At 38.9% G+C, this 15,019-nt stretch overlaps 1 protein-coding gene across 1 annotated transcript in view; it reads left to right on the forward strand.

Moving 5' to 3' along the window:
* ntf3 (neurotrophin 3) overlaps window positions 1–11,410 on the forward strand; it is a 58,861-nt gene extending 47,451 nt beyond the window's left edge. The window contains exon 2 of the mRNA XM_038281918.1: window positions 9,803–11,410. Within this exon, the coding sequence (XP_038137846.1) occupies window positions 9,803–10,693 (891 nt within the window). The 3' untranslated portion in view covers window positions 10,694–11,410. The remainder of the gene's footprint in view (window positions 1–9,802) is intronic.
* Window positions 11,411–15,019: the final 3,609 nt, after the last annotated feature.

Here is a 15,019-nt window from a genome sequence, read left to right on the forward strand (position 1 = left end):
TAAAAGTATAGCTTAAAGACAACTTCAAAATAGAAAGAGTGGGACAGTATTGTCTCTAGAAGTATATCTTTTTAGTATTTACATCAATAAGTTGGAACATATATACTTTTGTATTCTTTATACTTGAAAAAATAAACTTGAAATAAATGCAGTTTTGGTTAGGAAAACATGAAACATCTGTCCTTTATAAACCCATATAGAGCTGTTGACTGCAGCAGCAATTAAAGACATCTGGAAGCCCTAAAAGCAGGGATTTTTTTTGTTGGACCCAAAGTGACCTTCAAAAGTAATAGTAATAGGAAGTACAAAGAGTTTCTTCATATTGGTGTATTTTACTCTATTTGAGCAAGTATGAATTTAGCAAATGGAATAAAAGGTTAATTAATCATTTATTTATTTGTGATCTGAATTTTGGTTCAGCCCCCCTTGTTTTGATTTTTATAGAACACTCAGCTACTAAATGATCAACTGTGTGACTTTAAAAACTCTTCAGGAGCTGCAGAGATCCAAAGCTCAGAGAGGTTAAGCTTTAATCTAGAAAACTATCGTCAATATAATCAGTTTACATAATAGGTGCGCAGGAGACGGCAGATGGAAGAGAAAGTAACACTGCACGGCATCCTTAACACTCCATCTCTACAGTAGAACATAGGGGAGGCTGTGTTATGATGAGGGACGCTAACTACAGATACTAAAAACATGCAGTACCTTGTGCCGTTCTATCACATCTTTAACCCAAACATGATTTGATTTAAAAAGGACCCAGGGTGTGAATACTTCTGCGTGGTATGATGGATATTTACAGAATCTTTCAAGGTTTAATATTCTAGATAAACATCAGAGTTTTTTTTAAGGTGGACTGTCGATATCAATCCAAAATAGTTTGCTGTTTGTTTCTCTAAAACAAACGTTTTACTGCTTGTCTAGAAAGAGAAGCCTGATTAAAACAACTGATTTCAACTCAGACTCAAGAAATATTTTGGCTTTATGCACTTTTCATTAAGGCGGTATTTTTTTGCTGGAGGCTTGCCCTGGAATCCTGGTCAATAAGGCCCAGGCTCCCTTACAAAGAAAAATAGTTTGGTGGTTCATGATAGATTAATGCAAGTCATCTGTAATTAGGCTGAGGGAGAATTTTCGAAAAGCCTGCATTCCAGTTTCACAGTTCTGTGACTATTTGCAGGCTCAGTAGCATCTGAATATCACATGAAAAATCGAACAATTATCCAGTTAAGTGTGAAGAACAGTGTGAAGTACAACACTGTTGTAAACAAGTGTTCTGAAATCAGTTGAGAGCTGCTTCATGTTCCTCCATAGTGTTATGATGATTTAAATCATGTCCTACTAAGATTAGAAACACACTCTGGACCTGAGTTTATTGCTGATTCTAGTCTCAGGCCTTTTACTGTGGCAAAAGGTGCAAAAGTGCTGCAAAAATATGGAATATGAAATAGTAAAAAAAATATAGTAAAATATGGAAAAAATATGGAAAATGGGAGTTTTATCCCATTATTGTTGCAGGCAAAAACACATTTTAGATAAATTAACATTTGAAAAAAATGCAATTTAGAAATATATATATATTTTTTTATTTCTTTAAAAAAAATTTGTTTTTCTCAGATTTCAGTTCTTCAATTGTTTTTCAAGTTTTCCATTTTCAAAATTGCATTTTTTCAAATCCTCTTCACTTCAAGGCTTTTGACCAATTAAAATGCTTTTAGTGCCAACCGAAGCGTCTTTGCTCCTTTTTCAGAGGAAATCTCACCCAGAAGCAGAGCAGATTCAAAATAAACAGGATAGAAAAAAAGAAAAAGATTAAATATCATAACAAAAAACATGCCAAGGTTTGTTTCTCATGTTCAAAGTAATTAAGTGGTTTGATCATTTTGCTGTATGTATCATTCTTTTTTCCATTTTTTCAGTGGTGTTCCGATATATTTTAGGATCTGTTATGTTGACATGATAAAATAGTTTTTTTTCAGCTTTTTATTGTCATTACACCGTCACAAGTGCAGGGTAAGGAAATTAACTCTCTGCACTTAACCTATCCCCTTTGGGAACAGTGGGCTGCCATTGTGCAGCGCCCAGGGAGTAGTGTGGGGTTAAGGGTCTTCCTCAGGGACTCAGAGTGCAGGCTGTGGGGATCGAACCGGGTAATTTCAACCTTCTTAGAGCACAAAAGCACTGCTCTAACCACTAGACCAACACTCCCCAATGTGTTACCCTATTGGTTAAAGCAGAACCTCTTTTAGTTTGGTTGCAATTATTTATTGATCTGGTAGCAAGAAAATAAGAGTCCATTGATGCTAATATATAAGGAAGAACTTGTGTTAAAGTGGATTTGGTTGGAATATTTTCTTAACTTGTAGTCATTTTTGCTAATGTCAACGTTTTTCCTTTTCAAATGTTTTGTGTGTTAGCATTCTTTATGTGTTTGCTGCTAGCTGCTGCACCTAGCTGCTGACTGGAGCATTTCTCTTTTTCATGTGTTTTTGTTTGTGTGTTGGTCGAATTTTTGTGTTATCAGGCCTCATTTTTTTCTTTGCATTACATTATTTTAATGTGCTGCACATTTGTGTATTTGCAACAAGTTTGCACCCCTCAGCCGACGTATAATTATTCATTTATTCAATGTTAAGTCTATATGTTACCTCTATATCATGTATAACACGTGAGATAAGTTTCAGAGTTGACAAGTTTTCTGTAAAATCCCATTAATATTGTGTAATACGACATTGGCCCACCATGTGTCGCTGTACAAGACTCAGATGTTTTACGTTTCTACAAGGTTTAGAGGAGGGAAAATTAGGGGCATATTTTGACCCTTTTTACAGAGGCTCATTTGCAAGATAAAACACTGATGCTGGACAAGAACACCAGGCCTACATGGCTAAGCTCAGATTTGTTGTTATTGAAATAATAATTCCTTCCACCGCTAACTTGCTCATCAGTGTGTTTTTATTTTATTATTTCAGTCAGTCCCGCACCCCGCAACGGTTAGTACAGAGTTAGAAGCATATCCAATGCTTTAGTTGAACAATCAGGATACCAGCATCTGTGAAATAACCTTAACACAAGGACTGCTGAGGTTTCCAGTAGCCCGTAATTAAATTATATATAATAAAGGTTGGGCTCCACAGTCAGACACTATGATACACTATTCAATAATCCAAAAACAGATGGTTTCAGTTGATTGGATTGCTCTTCATTGTTTTTGGAGTGAATTTTGTTCCACAACTGTTGCAATCGAAGAACATGTTTTATAAATGGAAAGAAAACATGCGATCCAGAGACAAAATGTTTAATAACTTCTTAATTTAATAAAGATTTGGGCATTAAATTTGGTGTTTTATTAGTTTTAATTATTGCATATATATCTATATATATATATATATAGATATATATAAGTATAAATAAATGGTGGCCGTTAACGTGCTGTGTTAATGCCAGACTCTACTAATCTTTTCTGATGTTGCGTTTGCACGGATGAATATCTGGGGCAGATGTACATCTGGGGGTGAGAACGAATTAGTCTTCCAACCTGTGAAATTACCTTCGAACATAATGTGCTGACATGGATGCAGCTATAAGCTCAGCTCTATCCACCATGCTGCAAATCTTCTCGCTCAGTGGAGAGCCACAAGCTGCCAGCCCATCAGCGTGGCTGATCCTGGCGAGATAACATGTGATTTTACAAACGTAAAAAAAGTAAACTTTTTTTTTTATTCTGGAAGGAATCACTCACTTCCTTCCCTCACTCACTGCCTTCCTTCCATCCTTCCTTCCTTCCTTCCTTCCTTCCTTTACTCACTCACTCACTGCTTTCCCTCCTTTATTCCCTTCCTTCCTCACTCACTCACTGCCTTCCTTCCTTCCTTCCTTCCTTCGTTCCTTCCTTCCTTCACTCATTCACTCACTCATTCACTCACTTCCTTCCCTTCCTCATTCACTCACTCACTGCTTTCCCTCCTTCCTTTCTTCCCTCCTTCCTTCCTTCACTCATTCACTCACTCATTCACTCACTCCTTCCCTTCCTCACTCACCCACTCACTCACTTTCCTCCCTCCCGTCCTCACTCGCTCACTTCCTTCCTTCCCTTCCTTACTCACTCACTCACTGCCTTCCTTCCTTCCTTCCCTCACTCACTCACTCACTCACTGCTTTCCTTCCTTTACTCCCTCACTCGCTCACTGGCTTGTTCCTTCCTTCCTTCCTTCCTTCCTTCACTCATTCACTCACTTCCTTCCCTTCCTCACTCACTCACTCACTGCTTTCTTTCCTCCCTCCCGTCCTCACTCACTCACTTCCTTCCTTCCCTTCTCTTCCTCACTCACTCACTCACTCACTGCTTTCCTTCCTTTACTCCCTCACTCGCTCACTGCCTTCCTTCCTTCCTTCCTTCCTTCCTTCCTCTCTTCACTCATTCACTCACTTCCTTCCCTTCCTCACTCACTCACTCACTGCTTTCTTTCCTCCCTCCCGTCCTCACTCACTCACTTCCTTCCTTCCCTTCTCTTCCTCACTCACTCACTCACTGCCTTACTTCCTCCCTTCGGTCCTCACTTCCTCCCTCCTGTTCTTCCTCCCGTTCTTCCTCCCGTTCTTTCTTCCTTCCTTCCTTCCTTCCTTCCTTCCTTCCTTCCTTCCTTCCTTCCTTCCTTAACAAGCCACTTCCACTGTTTGTATAAAGGATGCTATTTTACTGTTATAAATGAAAAACAGGTTATTAAGTCCATCCTTTTATTTTAGGGATACCATGATTAAGGTCAAATTGGGCTCAACATGTTTGCTGTAACGTACACAGCAGCTTGATTTATTTTATAAAGAAAAGAAAAAAATATTTTAATCAGCTGAGTAAAAATAATAATAATAATAGTTGAGTTGCAGCCCTTGAAATTAGCATCTATAGAACAGTCAGAATTCAGATGACTCGATGGTTCATCCATCCGATTGCTCTTTTTTTGCCTTTTTCTTTAACTACTGCAACATTTTAGCCAAGAAAAGAGAAAAAAAATGGAAGTTTGGGGAATGACAAACATTGACAGTGTGGCTGTTAAAAGTTCAAGCTGTACAGACTGACAACGACGACTCATTTAAATATCACCAAGGGTGGATTTCTTTTAGTTTCCAATGAAAAGAACAGCAGCTGAAACTTCCCAGCCAGAGTTACAGGACTGGTTAGACAAAGAGAAAAATTGAATTTCACTCAGCCAGATTAGGAGTGGAACTTTACTCATAATAGAAAAAACACACTGGTTTTATAGCTACAACAATAAATCTCCTTCAATGTTTATTTAGTGATCATAACAAAAGATTATGTGTTTTTTTTTACTAGATATTTTAAAAGAAAGTTATAAAGTTATTGTTACAAGCAAATAACAGGTTTTGTGAATGAAAATGAAAAAAAAAGCAAGCCAGAAAAACCTTTATGCCAAATATTTTACTTTTAAGTTTACCAATTATAAAGTTGTTAAACAAAGAATGATTTCTAGGATGCATTTTTCTTAATTTTAATTTACAAAACATGTTATAAATAATGGAACAGAATTCACTCCATAAAAAACTGGCATGAAAAAGGTTTCAAATTACAAAAACCACAGGAGTCTTTGAACGTAATTGAATGTTTTGTTTTATTTTTACTAAAGGAATTAGTTTACCCTGCAAAAAGCAGGTAAGACCCTAACTTAAAGAAATGAAAACAAGAAACCAGCATTAAAGTCTTAAAATAATAGAAATTCTCTGGTTCTGTTTATTGTTAATAAAATGAAAGCCTTGTTCTTTAGAGAACATCTTCAGGTCTGTGGGAAAACATCCACCGCAGAGAAAGCTGTTCAAAGTAGTGAAGATGCTGCGGTAGGCGATGTCAACAACCTCTTTTAGAGAGCCGGCGGCCAAAATGGTTTCAGTTAAGGATGTTTCTTGCAAGTTTGGTATGTTTGCACAAGTTACTTCATGTTAATTCTCAAACATGCTATAGTGTGACACACATCCTGGTGGAATACATCTGTTGTTTTTAGTCTCCAGATGGTTCAAATTCAGCTCTTCTAAAAACTGAATTGAACTTCTGAGCCTCATATTTTCCCAGTTTGACGACAAAGTCACCCTGATGGTTTTGAAAAACCTTTTTAGAAGAGAAAATCAAATAAAGGAACTGATCAACTGTGCTGTAATTGTCTGCAGTTAGTGCAAAAGTATACCCTCAACAAAGTATTTCAAAGCTGAACCCATTAACAATTAGTGAATATGTGTGAATTAGACAGAAAAAAAAGCACAAGGTTTTGACATTTGGTTCCAAAACGTTATGTAAAGAGAGGAAAATCGGCCCATTTGGGTCAGTATTTTGTAGAAAGAAACCCCATCTGCTGCAGCTTTTTATATACACTGGAAAAACATTTTTAAAAGTAAAAATTTCCTAAATTAAGTGTATTTACCATTCTATTTGAGTAGCTAAATTAGATAGTTAAAATAAAGGTATTAGATAGTATAAATAAAGGCATTTTTTCTTAAAATAAGTGCATTTTTTCTTGAATTGAGGGGAAAATGGAGATACTTTGCCAAAGGAACAAGACAATTTACATTCAAAATAAGAAAAAGCCATTGTATTGGCTCATTTCAAGTGCATATTATCTAATTATCTTATTTTAAGAGTAAAAATACTAATTCCATTGGCAAATCATGTTGTTTATCTGCTCAAATTATGGGTATATACACTTGATTTAAGACATTTTTACTCATTTCTAGATCGTTTTTGCAGTGTAAAATGAGATAATTAGATAATATGCACTTGATTTAAGACGATGCAATTGTGTTTTCTTATTTTAAGTGTAAATTGTCTTGTTCCATTGGCAAGATGTCTCTTTTACCTGCTCAATCCAAGAACAAATGCACTTATTTTAAGAGAAAATGACTGATAGAGATTTTGATTTTTTTTCCAGTGTAGAGACAGGTCTTGGTTTTATAGGGGCTTACATCTGCTTAGAGATTTGAGCCCCTAGGTGAACCTTTTTAAGACCCCCAAATCAACTTCAATCGACTTCTCCGTGCATGCTGTATCAATCCTTTCCCATAGCAAGATGCCACTGCCACCATGTTTCACAATAAGCTAAGTGTGTTCAGGGCAATGTGCATTACTCCGGATTTTGGGAACAAGAAAGGGTTTCCCATGTTGACAACCAAAACAAAAATATTTTGCAGCACACCATCCAACAAATGAGACAGTAGCAACTCTTCCAGGTGGACAGGGTTTGGAGAATGCTGGACTGATAGTACCTGTCAACAGATTCTCCTACTGAACCATGTACCACATGTTTATCACATTTACCAGCATGTGTGTTCATGTGGTGGCAAGTGATTCCTCTGTGAATAACACGGCAATTACATGGGATCACTTGCATGTGTATCAGATGTGATTCACATGTTTGCCTGTAAGCAACATGTGTCTAAATAGGAATCACTTGTGAAGAGATGTGTATCCAATGTGAAAAACATGTGATACACATATTTTCACGATTCCCAATTGAGGCACTAGGATTTACAACTTTTAGCATGTGAATCACATGAGTTTTTAACAGGAATTGGCCCAAATCCACATGTTTGAATACTTTTACATGTAATTTAGTTGCATGTCTACCTCATGGTTTGACATCTGCTACATGGGTTTGACCAGTGACCAGTAAAATGTTAAATTCATGGGATTTATGAAAGGGAAATCCAACTGAATAACTGGTTGACACTACAAATTTGTGTTTACTTTCGAAACTCCTTATTCCTTTTTTTGTAACATTATAAGATGTTTACATAGAAAACATATAGAAATACAAGACACACAGATAAATACATTTTGACAGATTTTAAAAGGATATTACACAGAGGACAATCTAATGATATTGACATGAGAAAAAATCTTAATTTGTGATGCACAGTTGAGAAATATGCCATCACAAGTTCCACATGTGATCCACAGTTGAATGGAACATGGAATACATAAACAAAACTGATCGTATGTGGAAAATGTCCCAAACATTTTAGACTTTTTCTACAAGCAATGTGTTGCAGTTCATAGAAAGAACAGTTCCCAAACCTATAAATGAACTAGGTCAAGAGGTCAAGAAATGGAAAATACTTGATGCACTCAATGTATACTGGATGTGCAGTGAAACCTTTATTTAGCCAAATTACACAGAACTTCATAAACATAGAGGAACATTCAGGTTCTGCTGAAAAGATCTGGATTAAAAATAATTTCTTACGTTTCTCATTCAGTAGCAGATATTTCCCAAGATAGCTTGGATGCTTTAACTCGATGTCTCGCTTTAAATTTGAAATGGACATGGCTGACGTATGGACTTGTTTGTTAAGTCACGATGTGCGCAGTTTGCACAAAAGCTGTTCGATTCTTCCTTTGTTAGTTTATAAACTCTGCCAAGCGCTCTGCAGAACTGGCATCAGAAATACCAGCAGATTAGTCTGAATCATGCAGACTGGCAGTAGACATGTTGGTCTGTCATGCTGTTTTCGATAATAAGCTCATTATTCTCAGAGAGAACGTCGCTCTCGTTCATGTTCATTACTTCAAAACAGATCCATTCAGTTCACCTTTCACTAAAAATAAGAACATATTCAGTGAACGCCGTTCATGCCCAACACTGTCTAGCATCTGAAGACCTCCAATAATCACACTGGCTTCTTTGACATTTCCTCCGCCTTTAATGATACTCTGCCTCATCTGCTAATCCGGATTAATCAACAACTCTAATAGCCTTGTAGGCTGGATTCTGGATTTTTTTGACTTGCAGAACATAGAGAGTTTGAATAAATAAACATTCCTCTGATATATCCTTAACATCTATTGGCTCAACGGAGGGTTGTGTACTCTCTCCGTTTGTTGTCCAGTAATAACTGATATTAAAAAAATCCCATCATACTCTGAAAGTACTGAACAGTACCATCATTCTGAACTTCCTAAATTGTTCTAAATTCTCTCATGGTCCTGTGGTTGATTATTTTTTAAAGTGGTGCCCGGATTCCTTTTTAACTGAATGTATCAAAGACATGCATTGATTTTAGGCATTTGCATCCATCTCCTGAAACCAGTTATTGATGGCCGGCATGTAGAAATTGTAGAGTCCAAAAAGTACTTAGGGATAAAAATAGAAAATAAACTGACATTTAAGAGTAATAATAACACAATCTACATGAAATGTCAGCAGCAGAAGAATATTCTTAATAAGATCGTCCATGTCTAAAAAAAAAAGTACAGTACTGAAGAGACTATGCAGGATCTGTATAACAAAAAGCTGCTTCAGGAAGCAGGATTTACCCCGTCTGACTGTTTACATCCTTTACATCATCAGTTCCATTTCCTTCCATTCGGTTTATTGCTCAGGCTCCGACGAGCCAAAACTAACAACTCCAGGAGGAAAAGGTTGATTGCCTGTATTTGACCAGTTTTCACTCTTTTCCTTTATATATGTATGTTTTTATAGGCATGTCATTTTATGTGTTTTCTATGTCTAATATATGTTGCTGCTTCCTCTGATTCACAACAATTTGCCTCATTGGGGACAAATAAAAGTGACTGAGTGATTGCCTGAATGTGACCTACATCTGGGATAATGGACGATGAGAATCATATGTTAAATGTGTGGTATTTTAATGTGAGGAAACAGGAAACACATGTAGAAGATGGGAATCACATATGAACATGTGAAATCCATGGGATAATTTTGTAAGGGTTAAAGAACATATCATCTGCATATGTGTGTATACCCGCCTGAAGATGTCTCTTTTCCTGTCTTTGCAGATTCTGCAGGTGAATCTAGTGATGTCCATCCTGCTCTATGTGATGGCCCTTGTGTACCTATATGGTATCCAGGCATCCAGCATGAACAGCAGCCGCCAGGGACAGCATCAGCAGTCGCCAAGTCCTGACCCCTTAAATTCCCTCATAATCCAGCTGCTTCAAGCCGACCTGACGAGAGAAAGGATCCAGGGGGATCACAGCCAGCAGGGCAGAAGCCGGGATACGGAGCAGCAGGAAACCCTCCCCCCTCTCTTGGAACCAAACTTACCTTTCAGGGATCAGGAGGATGAGGAGCAGTGGGGGGAAGGGGGCCGCAGTGGTGGGACCAGTGAATCGGCTGTCGAGCACCAAGCAATGCTGGTCAGCTCGGACCTCCTGAGAAAGCACAAGAGATACATTTCACCTCGGGTAGTGCTAAGTGACCGGCCGCCTCTACAGCCACCTCCTCTGTACCTCAAGGACGACTTCATAAGCAATGAACTGGAAGGAGCTGTGGGGGGAAATAAGACACGGAAGAAGCGTCACACCGAACACAAGAGTTACCGCGGGGAGTATTCTGTCTGTGACAGCGAAAGCATGTGGGTGAATGACAAAACCACTGCTGTGGACATACAGGGGAATGATGTGGCCGTTATGGCTAAAATTAAATTACCTGACAAGAAAGAGATCAGTCAGTACTTTTACGAGACGAACTGTCGGGACCACCAGTCCCGAGAAAACACGTGTCGGGGAATTGACAACAAGAACTGGAACTCAAAGTGCAAGACGGCACAGACATTTGTTCGGGCACTAACAGAAGATCGAGGCAAAATGGGATGGAGGTGGATACGCATAAACACTTCCTGCATCTGTGCGTTGTCCAGGAAACGTCACAGGACGAAACAAAATTAAGTGAGCTCCACCAATAACTACCTGCGTGGAGTTCCACCTCCTTGTCTGGGATTTTTATTTCCACAGCAACCCCAGCACCACAGGATTAGGTGTCCTGGGAGCGAACAGCAACTTTCTGCTGCAAAAGATACGACTGAAGAAACCCAGCGTCCATTTGAATGCTATTTCAAACCAATGTGCTGCAAGCTGTAATGAAAGAGCTCATTTGAGAGTGTTGGAGGGAGGAGAGGCCTGTGCTAAGGAGAACTGTATATATAAATTATTTAAATTATATGAAATGCATGTAGTGATACATGGTTATCTATCTTTATATGATGTATAAATATATTTGTGTTATTTATTGAAAGAAGTCTTCCTTAAAGTGAGATAAGAAAATAGCTTTAAACTGACTTTTAAGGCTATAAAACAAAGCTAGGGCTGCAAAGGTGCTTCACAGCAAGACTTTATAAGTGCCTTCACTGAAGTGTAAGTAACCGGAGACAAATGTGTTGGCAGCGAGTCTGTAATAAAGTGACCCTTTGGCAGGGACTCGTACTGTTCCCCCGACCGACACGCAGCCTGCACTTTAAGCCGCAACGACACAGGTGACTCAGGCAGGGGTTGATAGACGCCCAAAAATGCAGATGTTTAACAAAATACATGAAATATATTTATGGACTTCATAATGATGTGAATCAACAGGGATTCAAGTAAATGCACCCACTGTATCAACTCTTACCCAAGTTTTGCCTCTTGTGGTTTCATTCATTTTCCACCCTGCATAAAACAAGCTGGACATTTTGTATTTAAAAGATACCAGTTTCCCCTTACAGTGCCAAAAATTAGATAGCATTTATAGGATTATACATTCGTTTAGTAGCTTACATGTGTAGTACCTTACATTTCTTTTTTTTTTTCTATTTCACAACTTTACTATGTTGTATGCAAGCAGTTTGGTATGATATTTTTTCACATTTGGGTGTTAGGTAGTGTTGCACCGATACCGATACCAGTATCGGGCAGGGCCCTGATGCACTAAAATGGTGGTATCGGTATTGGCGAGTACCAACAAATAGGGCACCGATACCATTTTGAGAGCCAAAAGTTTATTCAACTCTTGTCACCCATTCCAAGTAGGCAATAAAAAGTTCTACTGGATTCACTTTGTATTAGTCTTCTTCCTGCTTCACAAAGGTATGGTATCGGTATTGGCCAATAGTGCACAGCCAGGTATCGGGTATCGGTATCAAGGCCAAAAAATGGTATCGGCGCAACACTAGTGTCAGGAGCAGTTAGCTGCCTTCCAAATGGCCAAAGAAATGCTCATATGCAGGGGGCAAATGTAAAATAACGAAATATTACATCCCTTCAAATGTGTCTTGCAGCTCTTGATAAAAATGCCCCTTCTACCACTCGTTTTATGTCAAATGACTTCATTCACCCTTCATGACCCCATTTACTATCTGATCATTTTAATCAACTTTTCAGATTTCCACATCCTGAAGAGGATGTTGTTTATTAGCTGCAACAAAGCTCTTTTGTCTAACCCGTATTGAAAATTGAAAACTAAAAAAATCAAGATCGAATTTGTAGAGGAAGTGAGGAAATTCTCCAACCTAACCGCTAGAAAGAGGGTACTAGCTAAGTTAATAGATACACTATATTGCCAAAAGTATTTGCTCACCTGCCTTGACTCACATATGAGCTTAAGTGACATCCCGTTCCTAATCCATAGGGTTCAATATGACGTCGGTCAACCCTTTGCAGCTAGAACAGCTTCAACTCTTCTGGGAAGGCTGTCCACAAGGTTTAGGAGTGTGTTTATGGGAATTTTTGACCATTCTTCCAGAAGCGCATTTGTGAGGTCGCACACTGATGTTGGACGAGAAGGCCTGGCTCTCAGTCTCCACTCTAATTCATCCCAAAGGTGTTCTATCGGGTTGAGGTCAGGACTCTGTGCAGGCCAGTCAAGTTCATCCACACCAGACTCTGTCATCCATGTCTTTATGGACCTTGCTTTGTGCACTGGTGCACAGTCATGTTGGAAGAGGAAGGGGCCAGCTCCAAACTGTTCCCACAAAGTTGGGAGCATGGAATTGTCCAAAATGTCTTGGTATGCTGAAGCATTCAGAGTTCCTTTCACTGGAACTAAGGGGCCAAGCCCAGCTCCTGAAAAACAACCCCACACCATAATCCCCCCTCCACCAAACTTTACACTTGGCACAATGCAGTCAGACAAGTACCGTTCTCCTGGCAACCGCCAAACCCAGACCCGTCCATCAGATTGCCAGATGGAGAAGCGCGATTCGTCACTCCAGAGAACGCGTCTCCACTGCTCTAGAGTCCAGTGGCGGCGTGCTTTACACCACCGCATCCGACGCTTTGCATTGCACTTGGTGATGTATGGCTTGGATGCAGCTGCTCGCCCATGGAAACCCATTCCATGAAGCTCTCTGCGCACTGTTCTTGAGCTACATGAAGTTTGGAGGTCTGTAGTGATTGACTCTGCAGAAAGTTGGCGACCTCTTCGCACTATGCGCGTCAGCATCCGCTGACCCCGCTCCGTCAGTTTACGTGGCCTACCACTTCGTGGCTGAGTTGCTGTCGTTCCCAAACACTTCCATTTTCTTATAATACAGCTGACAGTTGACTGTGGAATATTTAGGAGCGAGGAAATTTCACGACTGGATTTGTTGCACAGGTGGCATCCTATCACAGTTCCACACTGGAATTCACTGAGCTCCTGAGAGCGACCCATTCTTTCACAAATGTTTGTAAAAACAGTCTGCATGCCTAGGTGCTTGAATTTATACACCTGTGGCCATGGAAGTGATTGGAACACCTGATTCCAATAATTTGGATGGGTGAGCAAATACTTTTGGCAATATAGTGTATGTTGAAATTAAAAACCAACAAACAAAATGTTCATCTCTGTGGGACCAAATGTTCTGGTAGTTATTTGTGTCTAAATGTTTGTCCTTTTACTCTGCAGAGCTATGTCGCCTAAAGATGAAGTGATAGCTGGGTTTGTGTCTGCTAGCATGTTTTCCAAACCACCAAAAAAAAAACAAGGAATTACCATTTTTTGTTGCTGCTCAAACATCCTCTTGTATAAACAGTTATTTTATTGAGAAGAAATGTAAAAAAATATATAATTTCCATAGTTTTATGTTCTTAATTAAGAACATTTTCAGTTTGTTTAATTTAAAGTTAGCTGTATGGCCAGCAATTTCTACCATTTTTTTCCACCTACAACAGTAACTGCAGTTTTTGTCTACCATAGTGAGGACTCCCTTTAAAACGTTGTTAATTATTACATTCTTAGAGTAGGCTCCTATTTGGGGGTTATGAAATTGGTCTGTAAGGAATGACTTGTGGCTGACGTCCATAAACTGGTTCACCAGTTTTAAAAGATTGTCATTGTCGGAACAAATAAAATCAAAAGGATATTAATTTAGGTACAAAACTGACAGATAAGTGAATTCACCATATAGTAATGACTAGGGTTGCCAACCGTCCCTTGAAAAACGGAATCGATCCGTATTTAGAAATAGTAACTGTTCCGTATTTAGTGGAAAAGGAACCCACTTTGTCACGTAATACTGTGAGAGTAAAAAAATCCTCAGTAAAAATGCAATGGAAAATGAAGAACAAGGGCACCTTAGATACAAAACTTATGGTAAACTTGCTCCCGGGCCCTGTCCTGCATTGTGACCAATGAGCTGACAACATATATGTAATGATCCAGAATACCCTCATCCCATTGGTCGAGCCAAGTGTTGCTCACAGAGAAGATAGTGGGAGAAAATATAGAGAGGAATGGGAAAAAACAATTACCTAGGTGGAAAAAGTCAGCGATAATATAAAGCACACAGCAAATATGCATCTAATTCAATACAGATTTGAGTCAAATAGTTAAAAAAACTATTCCACACTAAAAGAGGGCTAAAAAAAAAAAAAATCACCACGCCAGGAGGGTAAAGGGAATCAGGTCAGCGGGCACGCACATGAGGTGGGCCTTTTTTTTTTTCAGGCAGTTGGCAACCCTAGTAATGATTACAGAGGCCGTGCAGCCAGCTCTTTTTACGACACCATGCTGGACCACATAGGACTACCTGCATCCACCATAATAAAACAGCGAGATGTTTTCTACTGTTACTGTGTTGTTTGAGTAATGATTTCCATCATTTTTTATTGTATTTTTTGGGGGGGGGGGGGATTTGGGATACTTGATTCAGGCATGACCAACATAAACACAAGGGGCTTTTTACAAAAAAAGATTAATGAGAATAAAAATATCATCCTGGGTCGTAATGTTCTCAGCCTCCAGATCCGTTATAAAGTGTA

The sequence above is a fragment of the Cyprinodon tularosa genome, unplaced genomic scaffold, assembly GCF_016077235.1.
Source record: "Cyprinodon tularosa strain WSP-4 unplaced genomic scaffold, ASM1607723v1 ctg177, whole genome shotgun sequence".
NCBI classification, from domain to species: domain Eukaryota; kingdom Metazoa; phylum Chordata; class Actinopteri; order Cyprinodontiformes; family Cyprinodontidae; genus Cyprinodon; species Cyprinodon tularosa.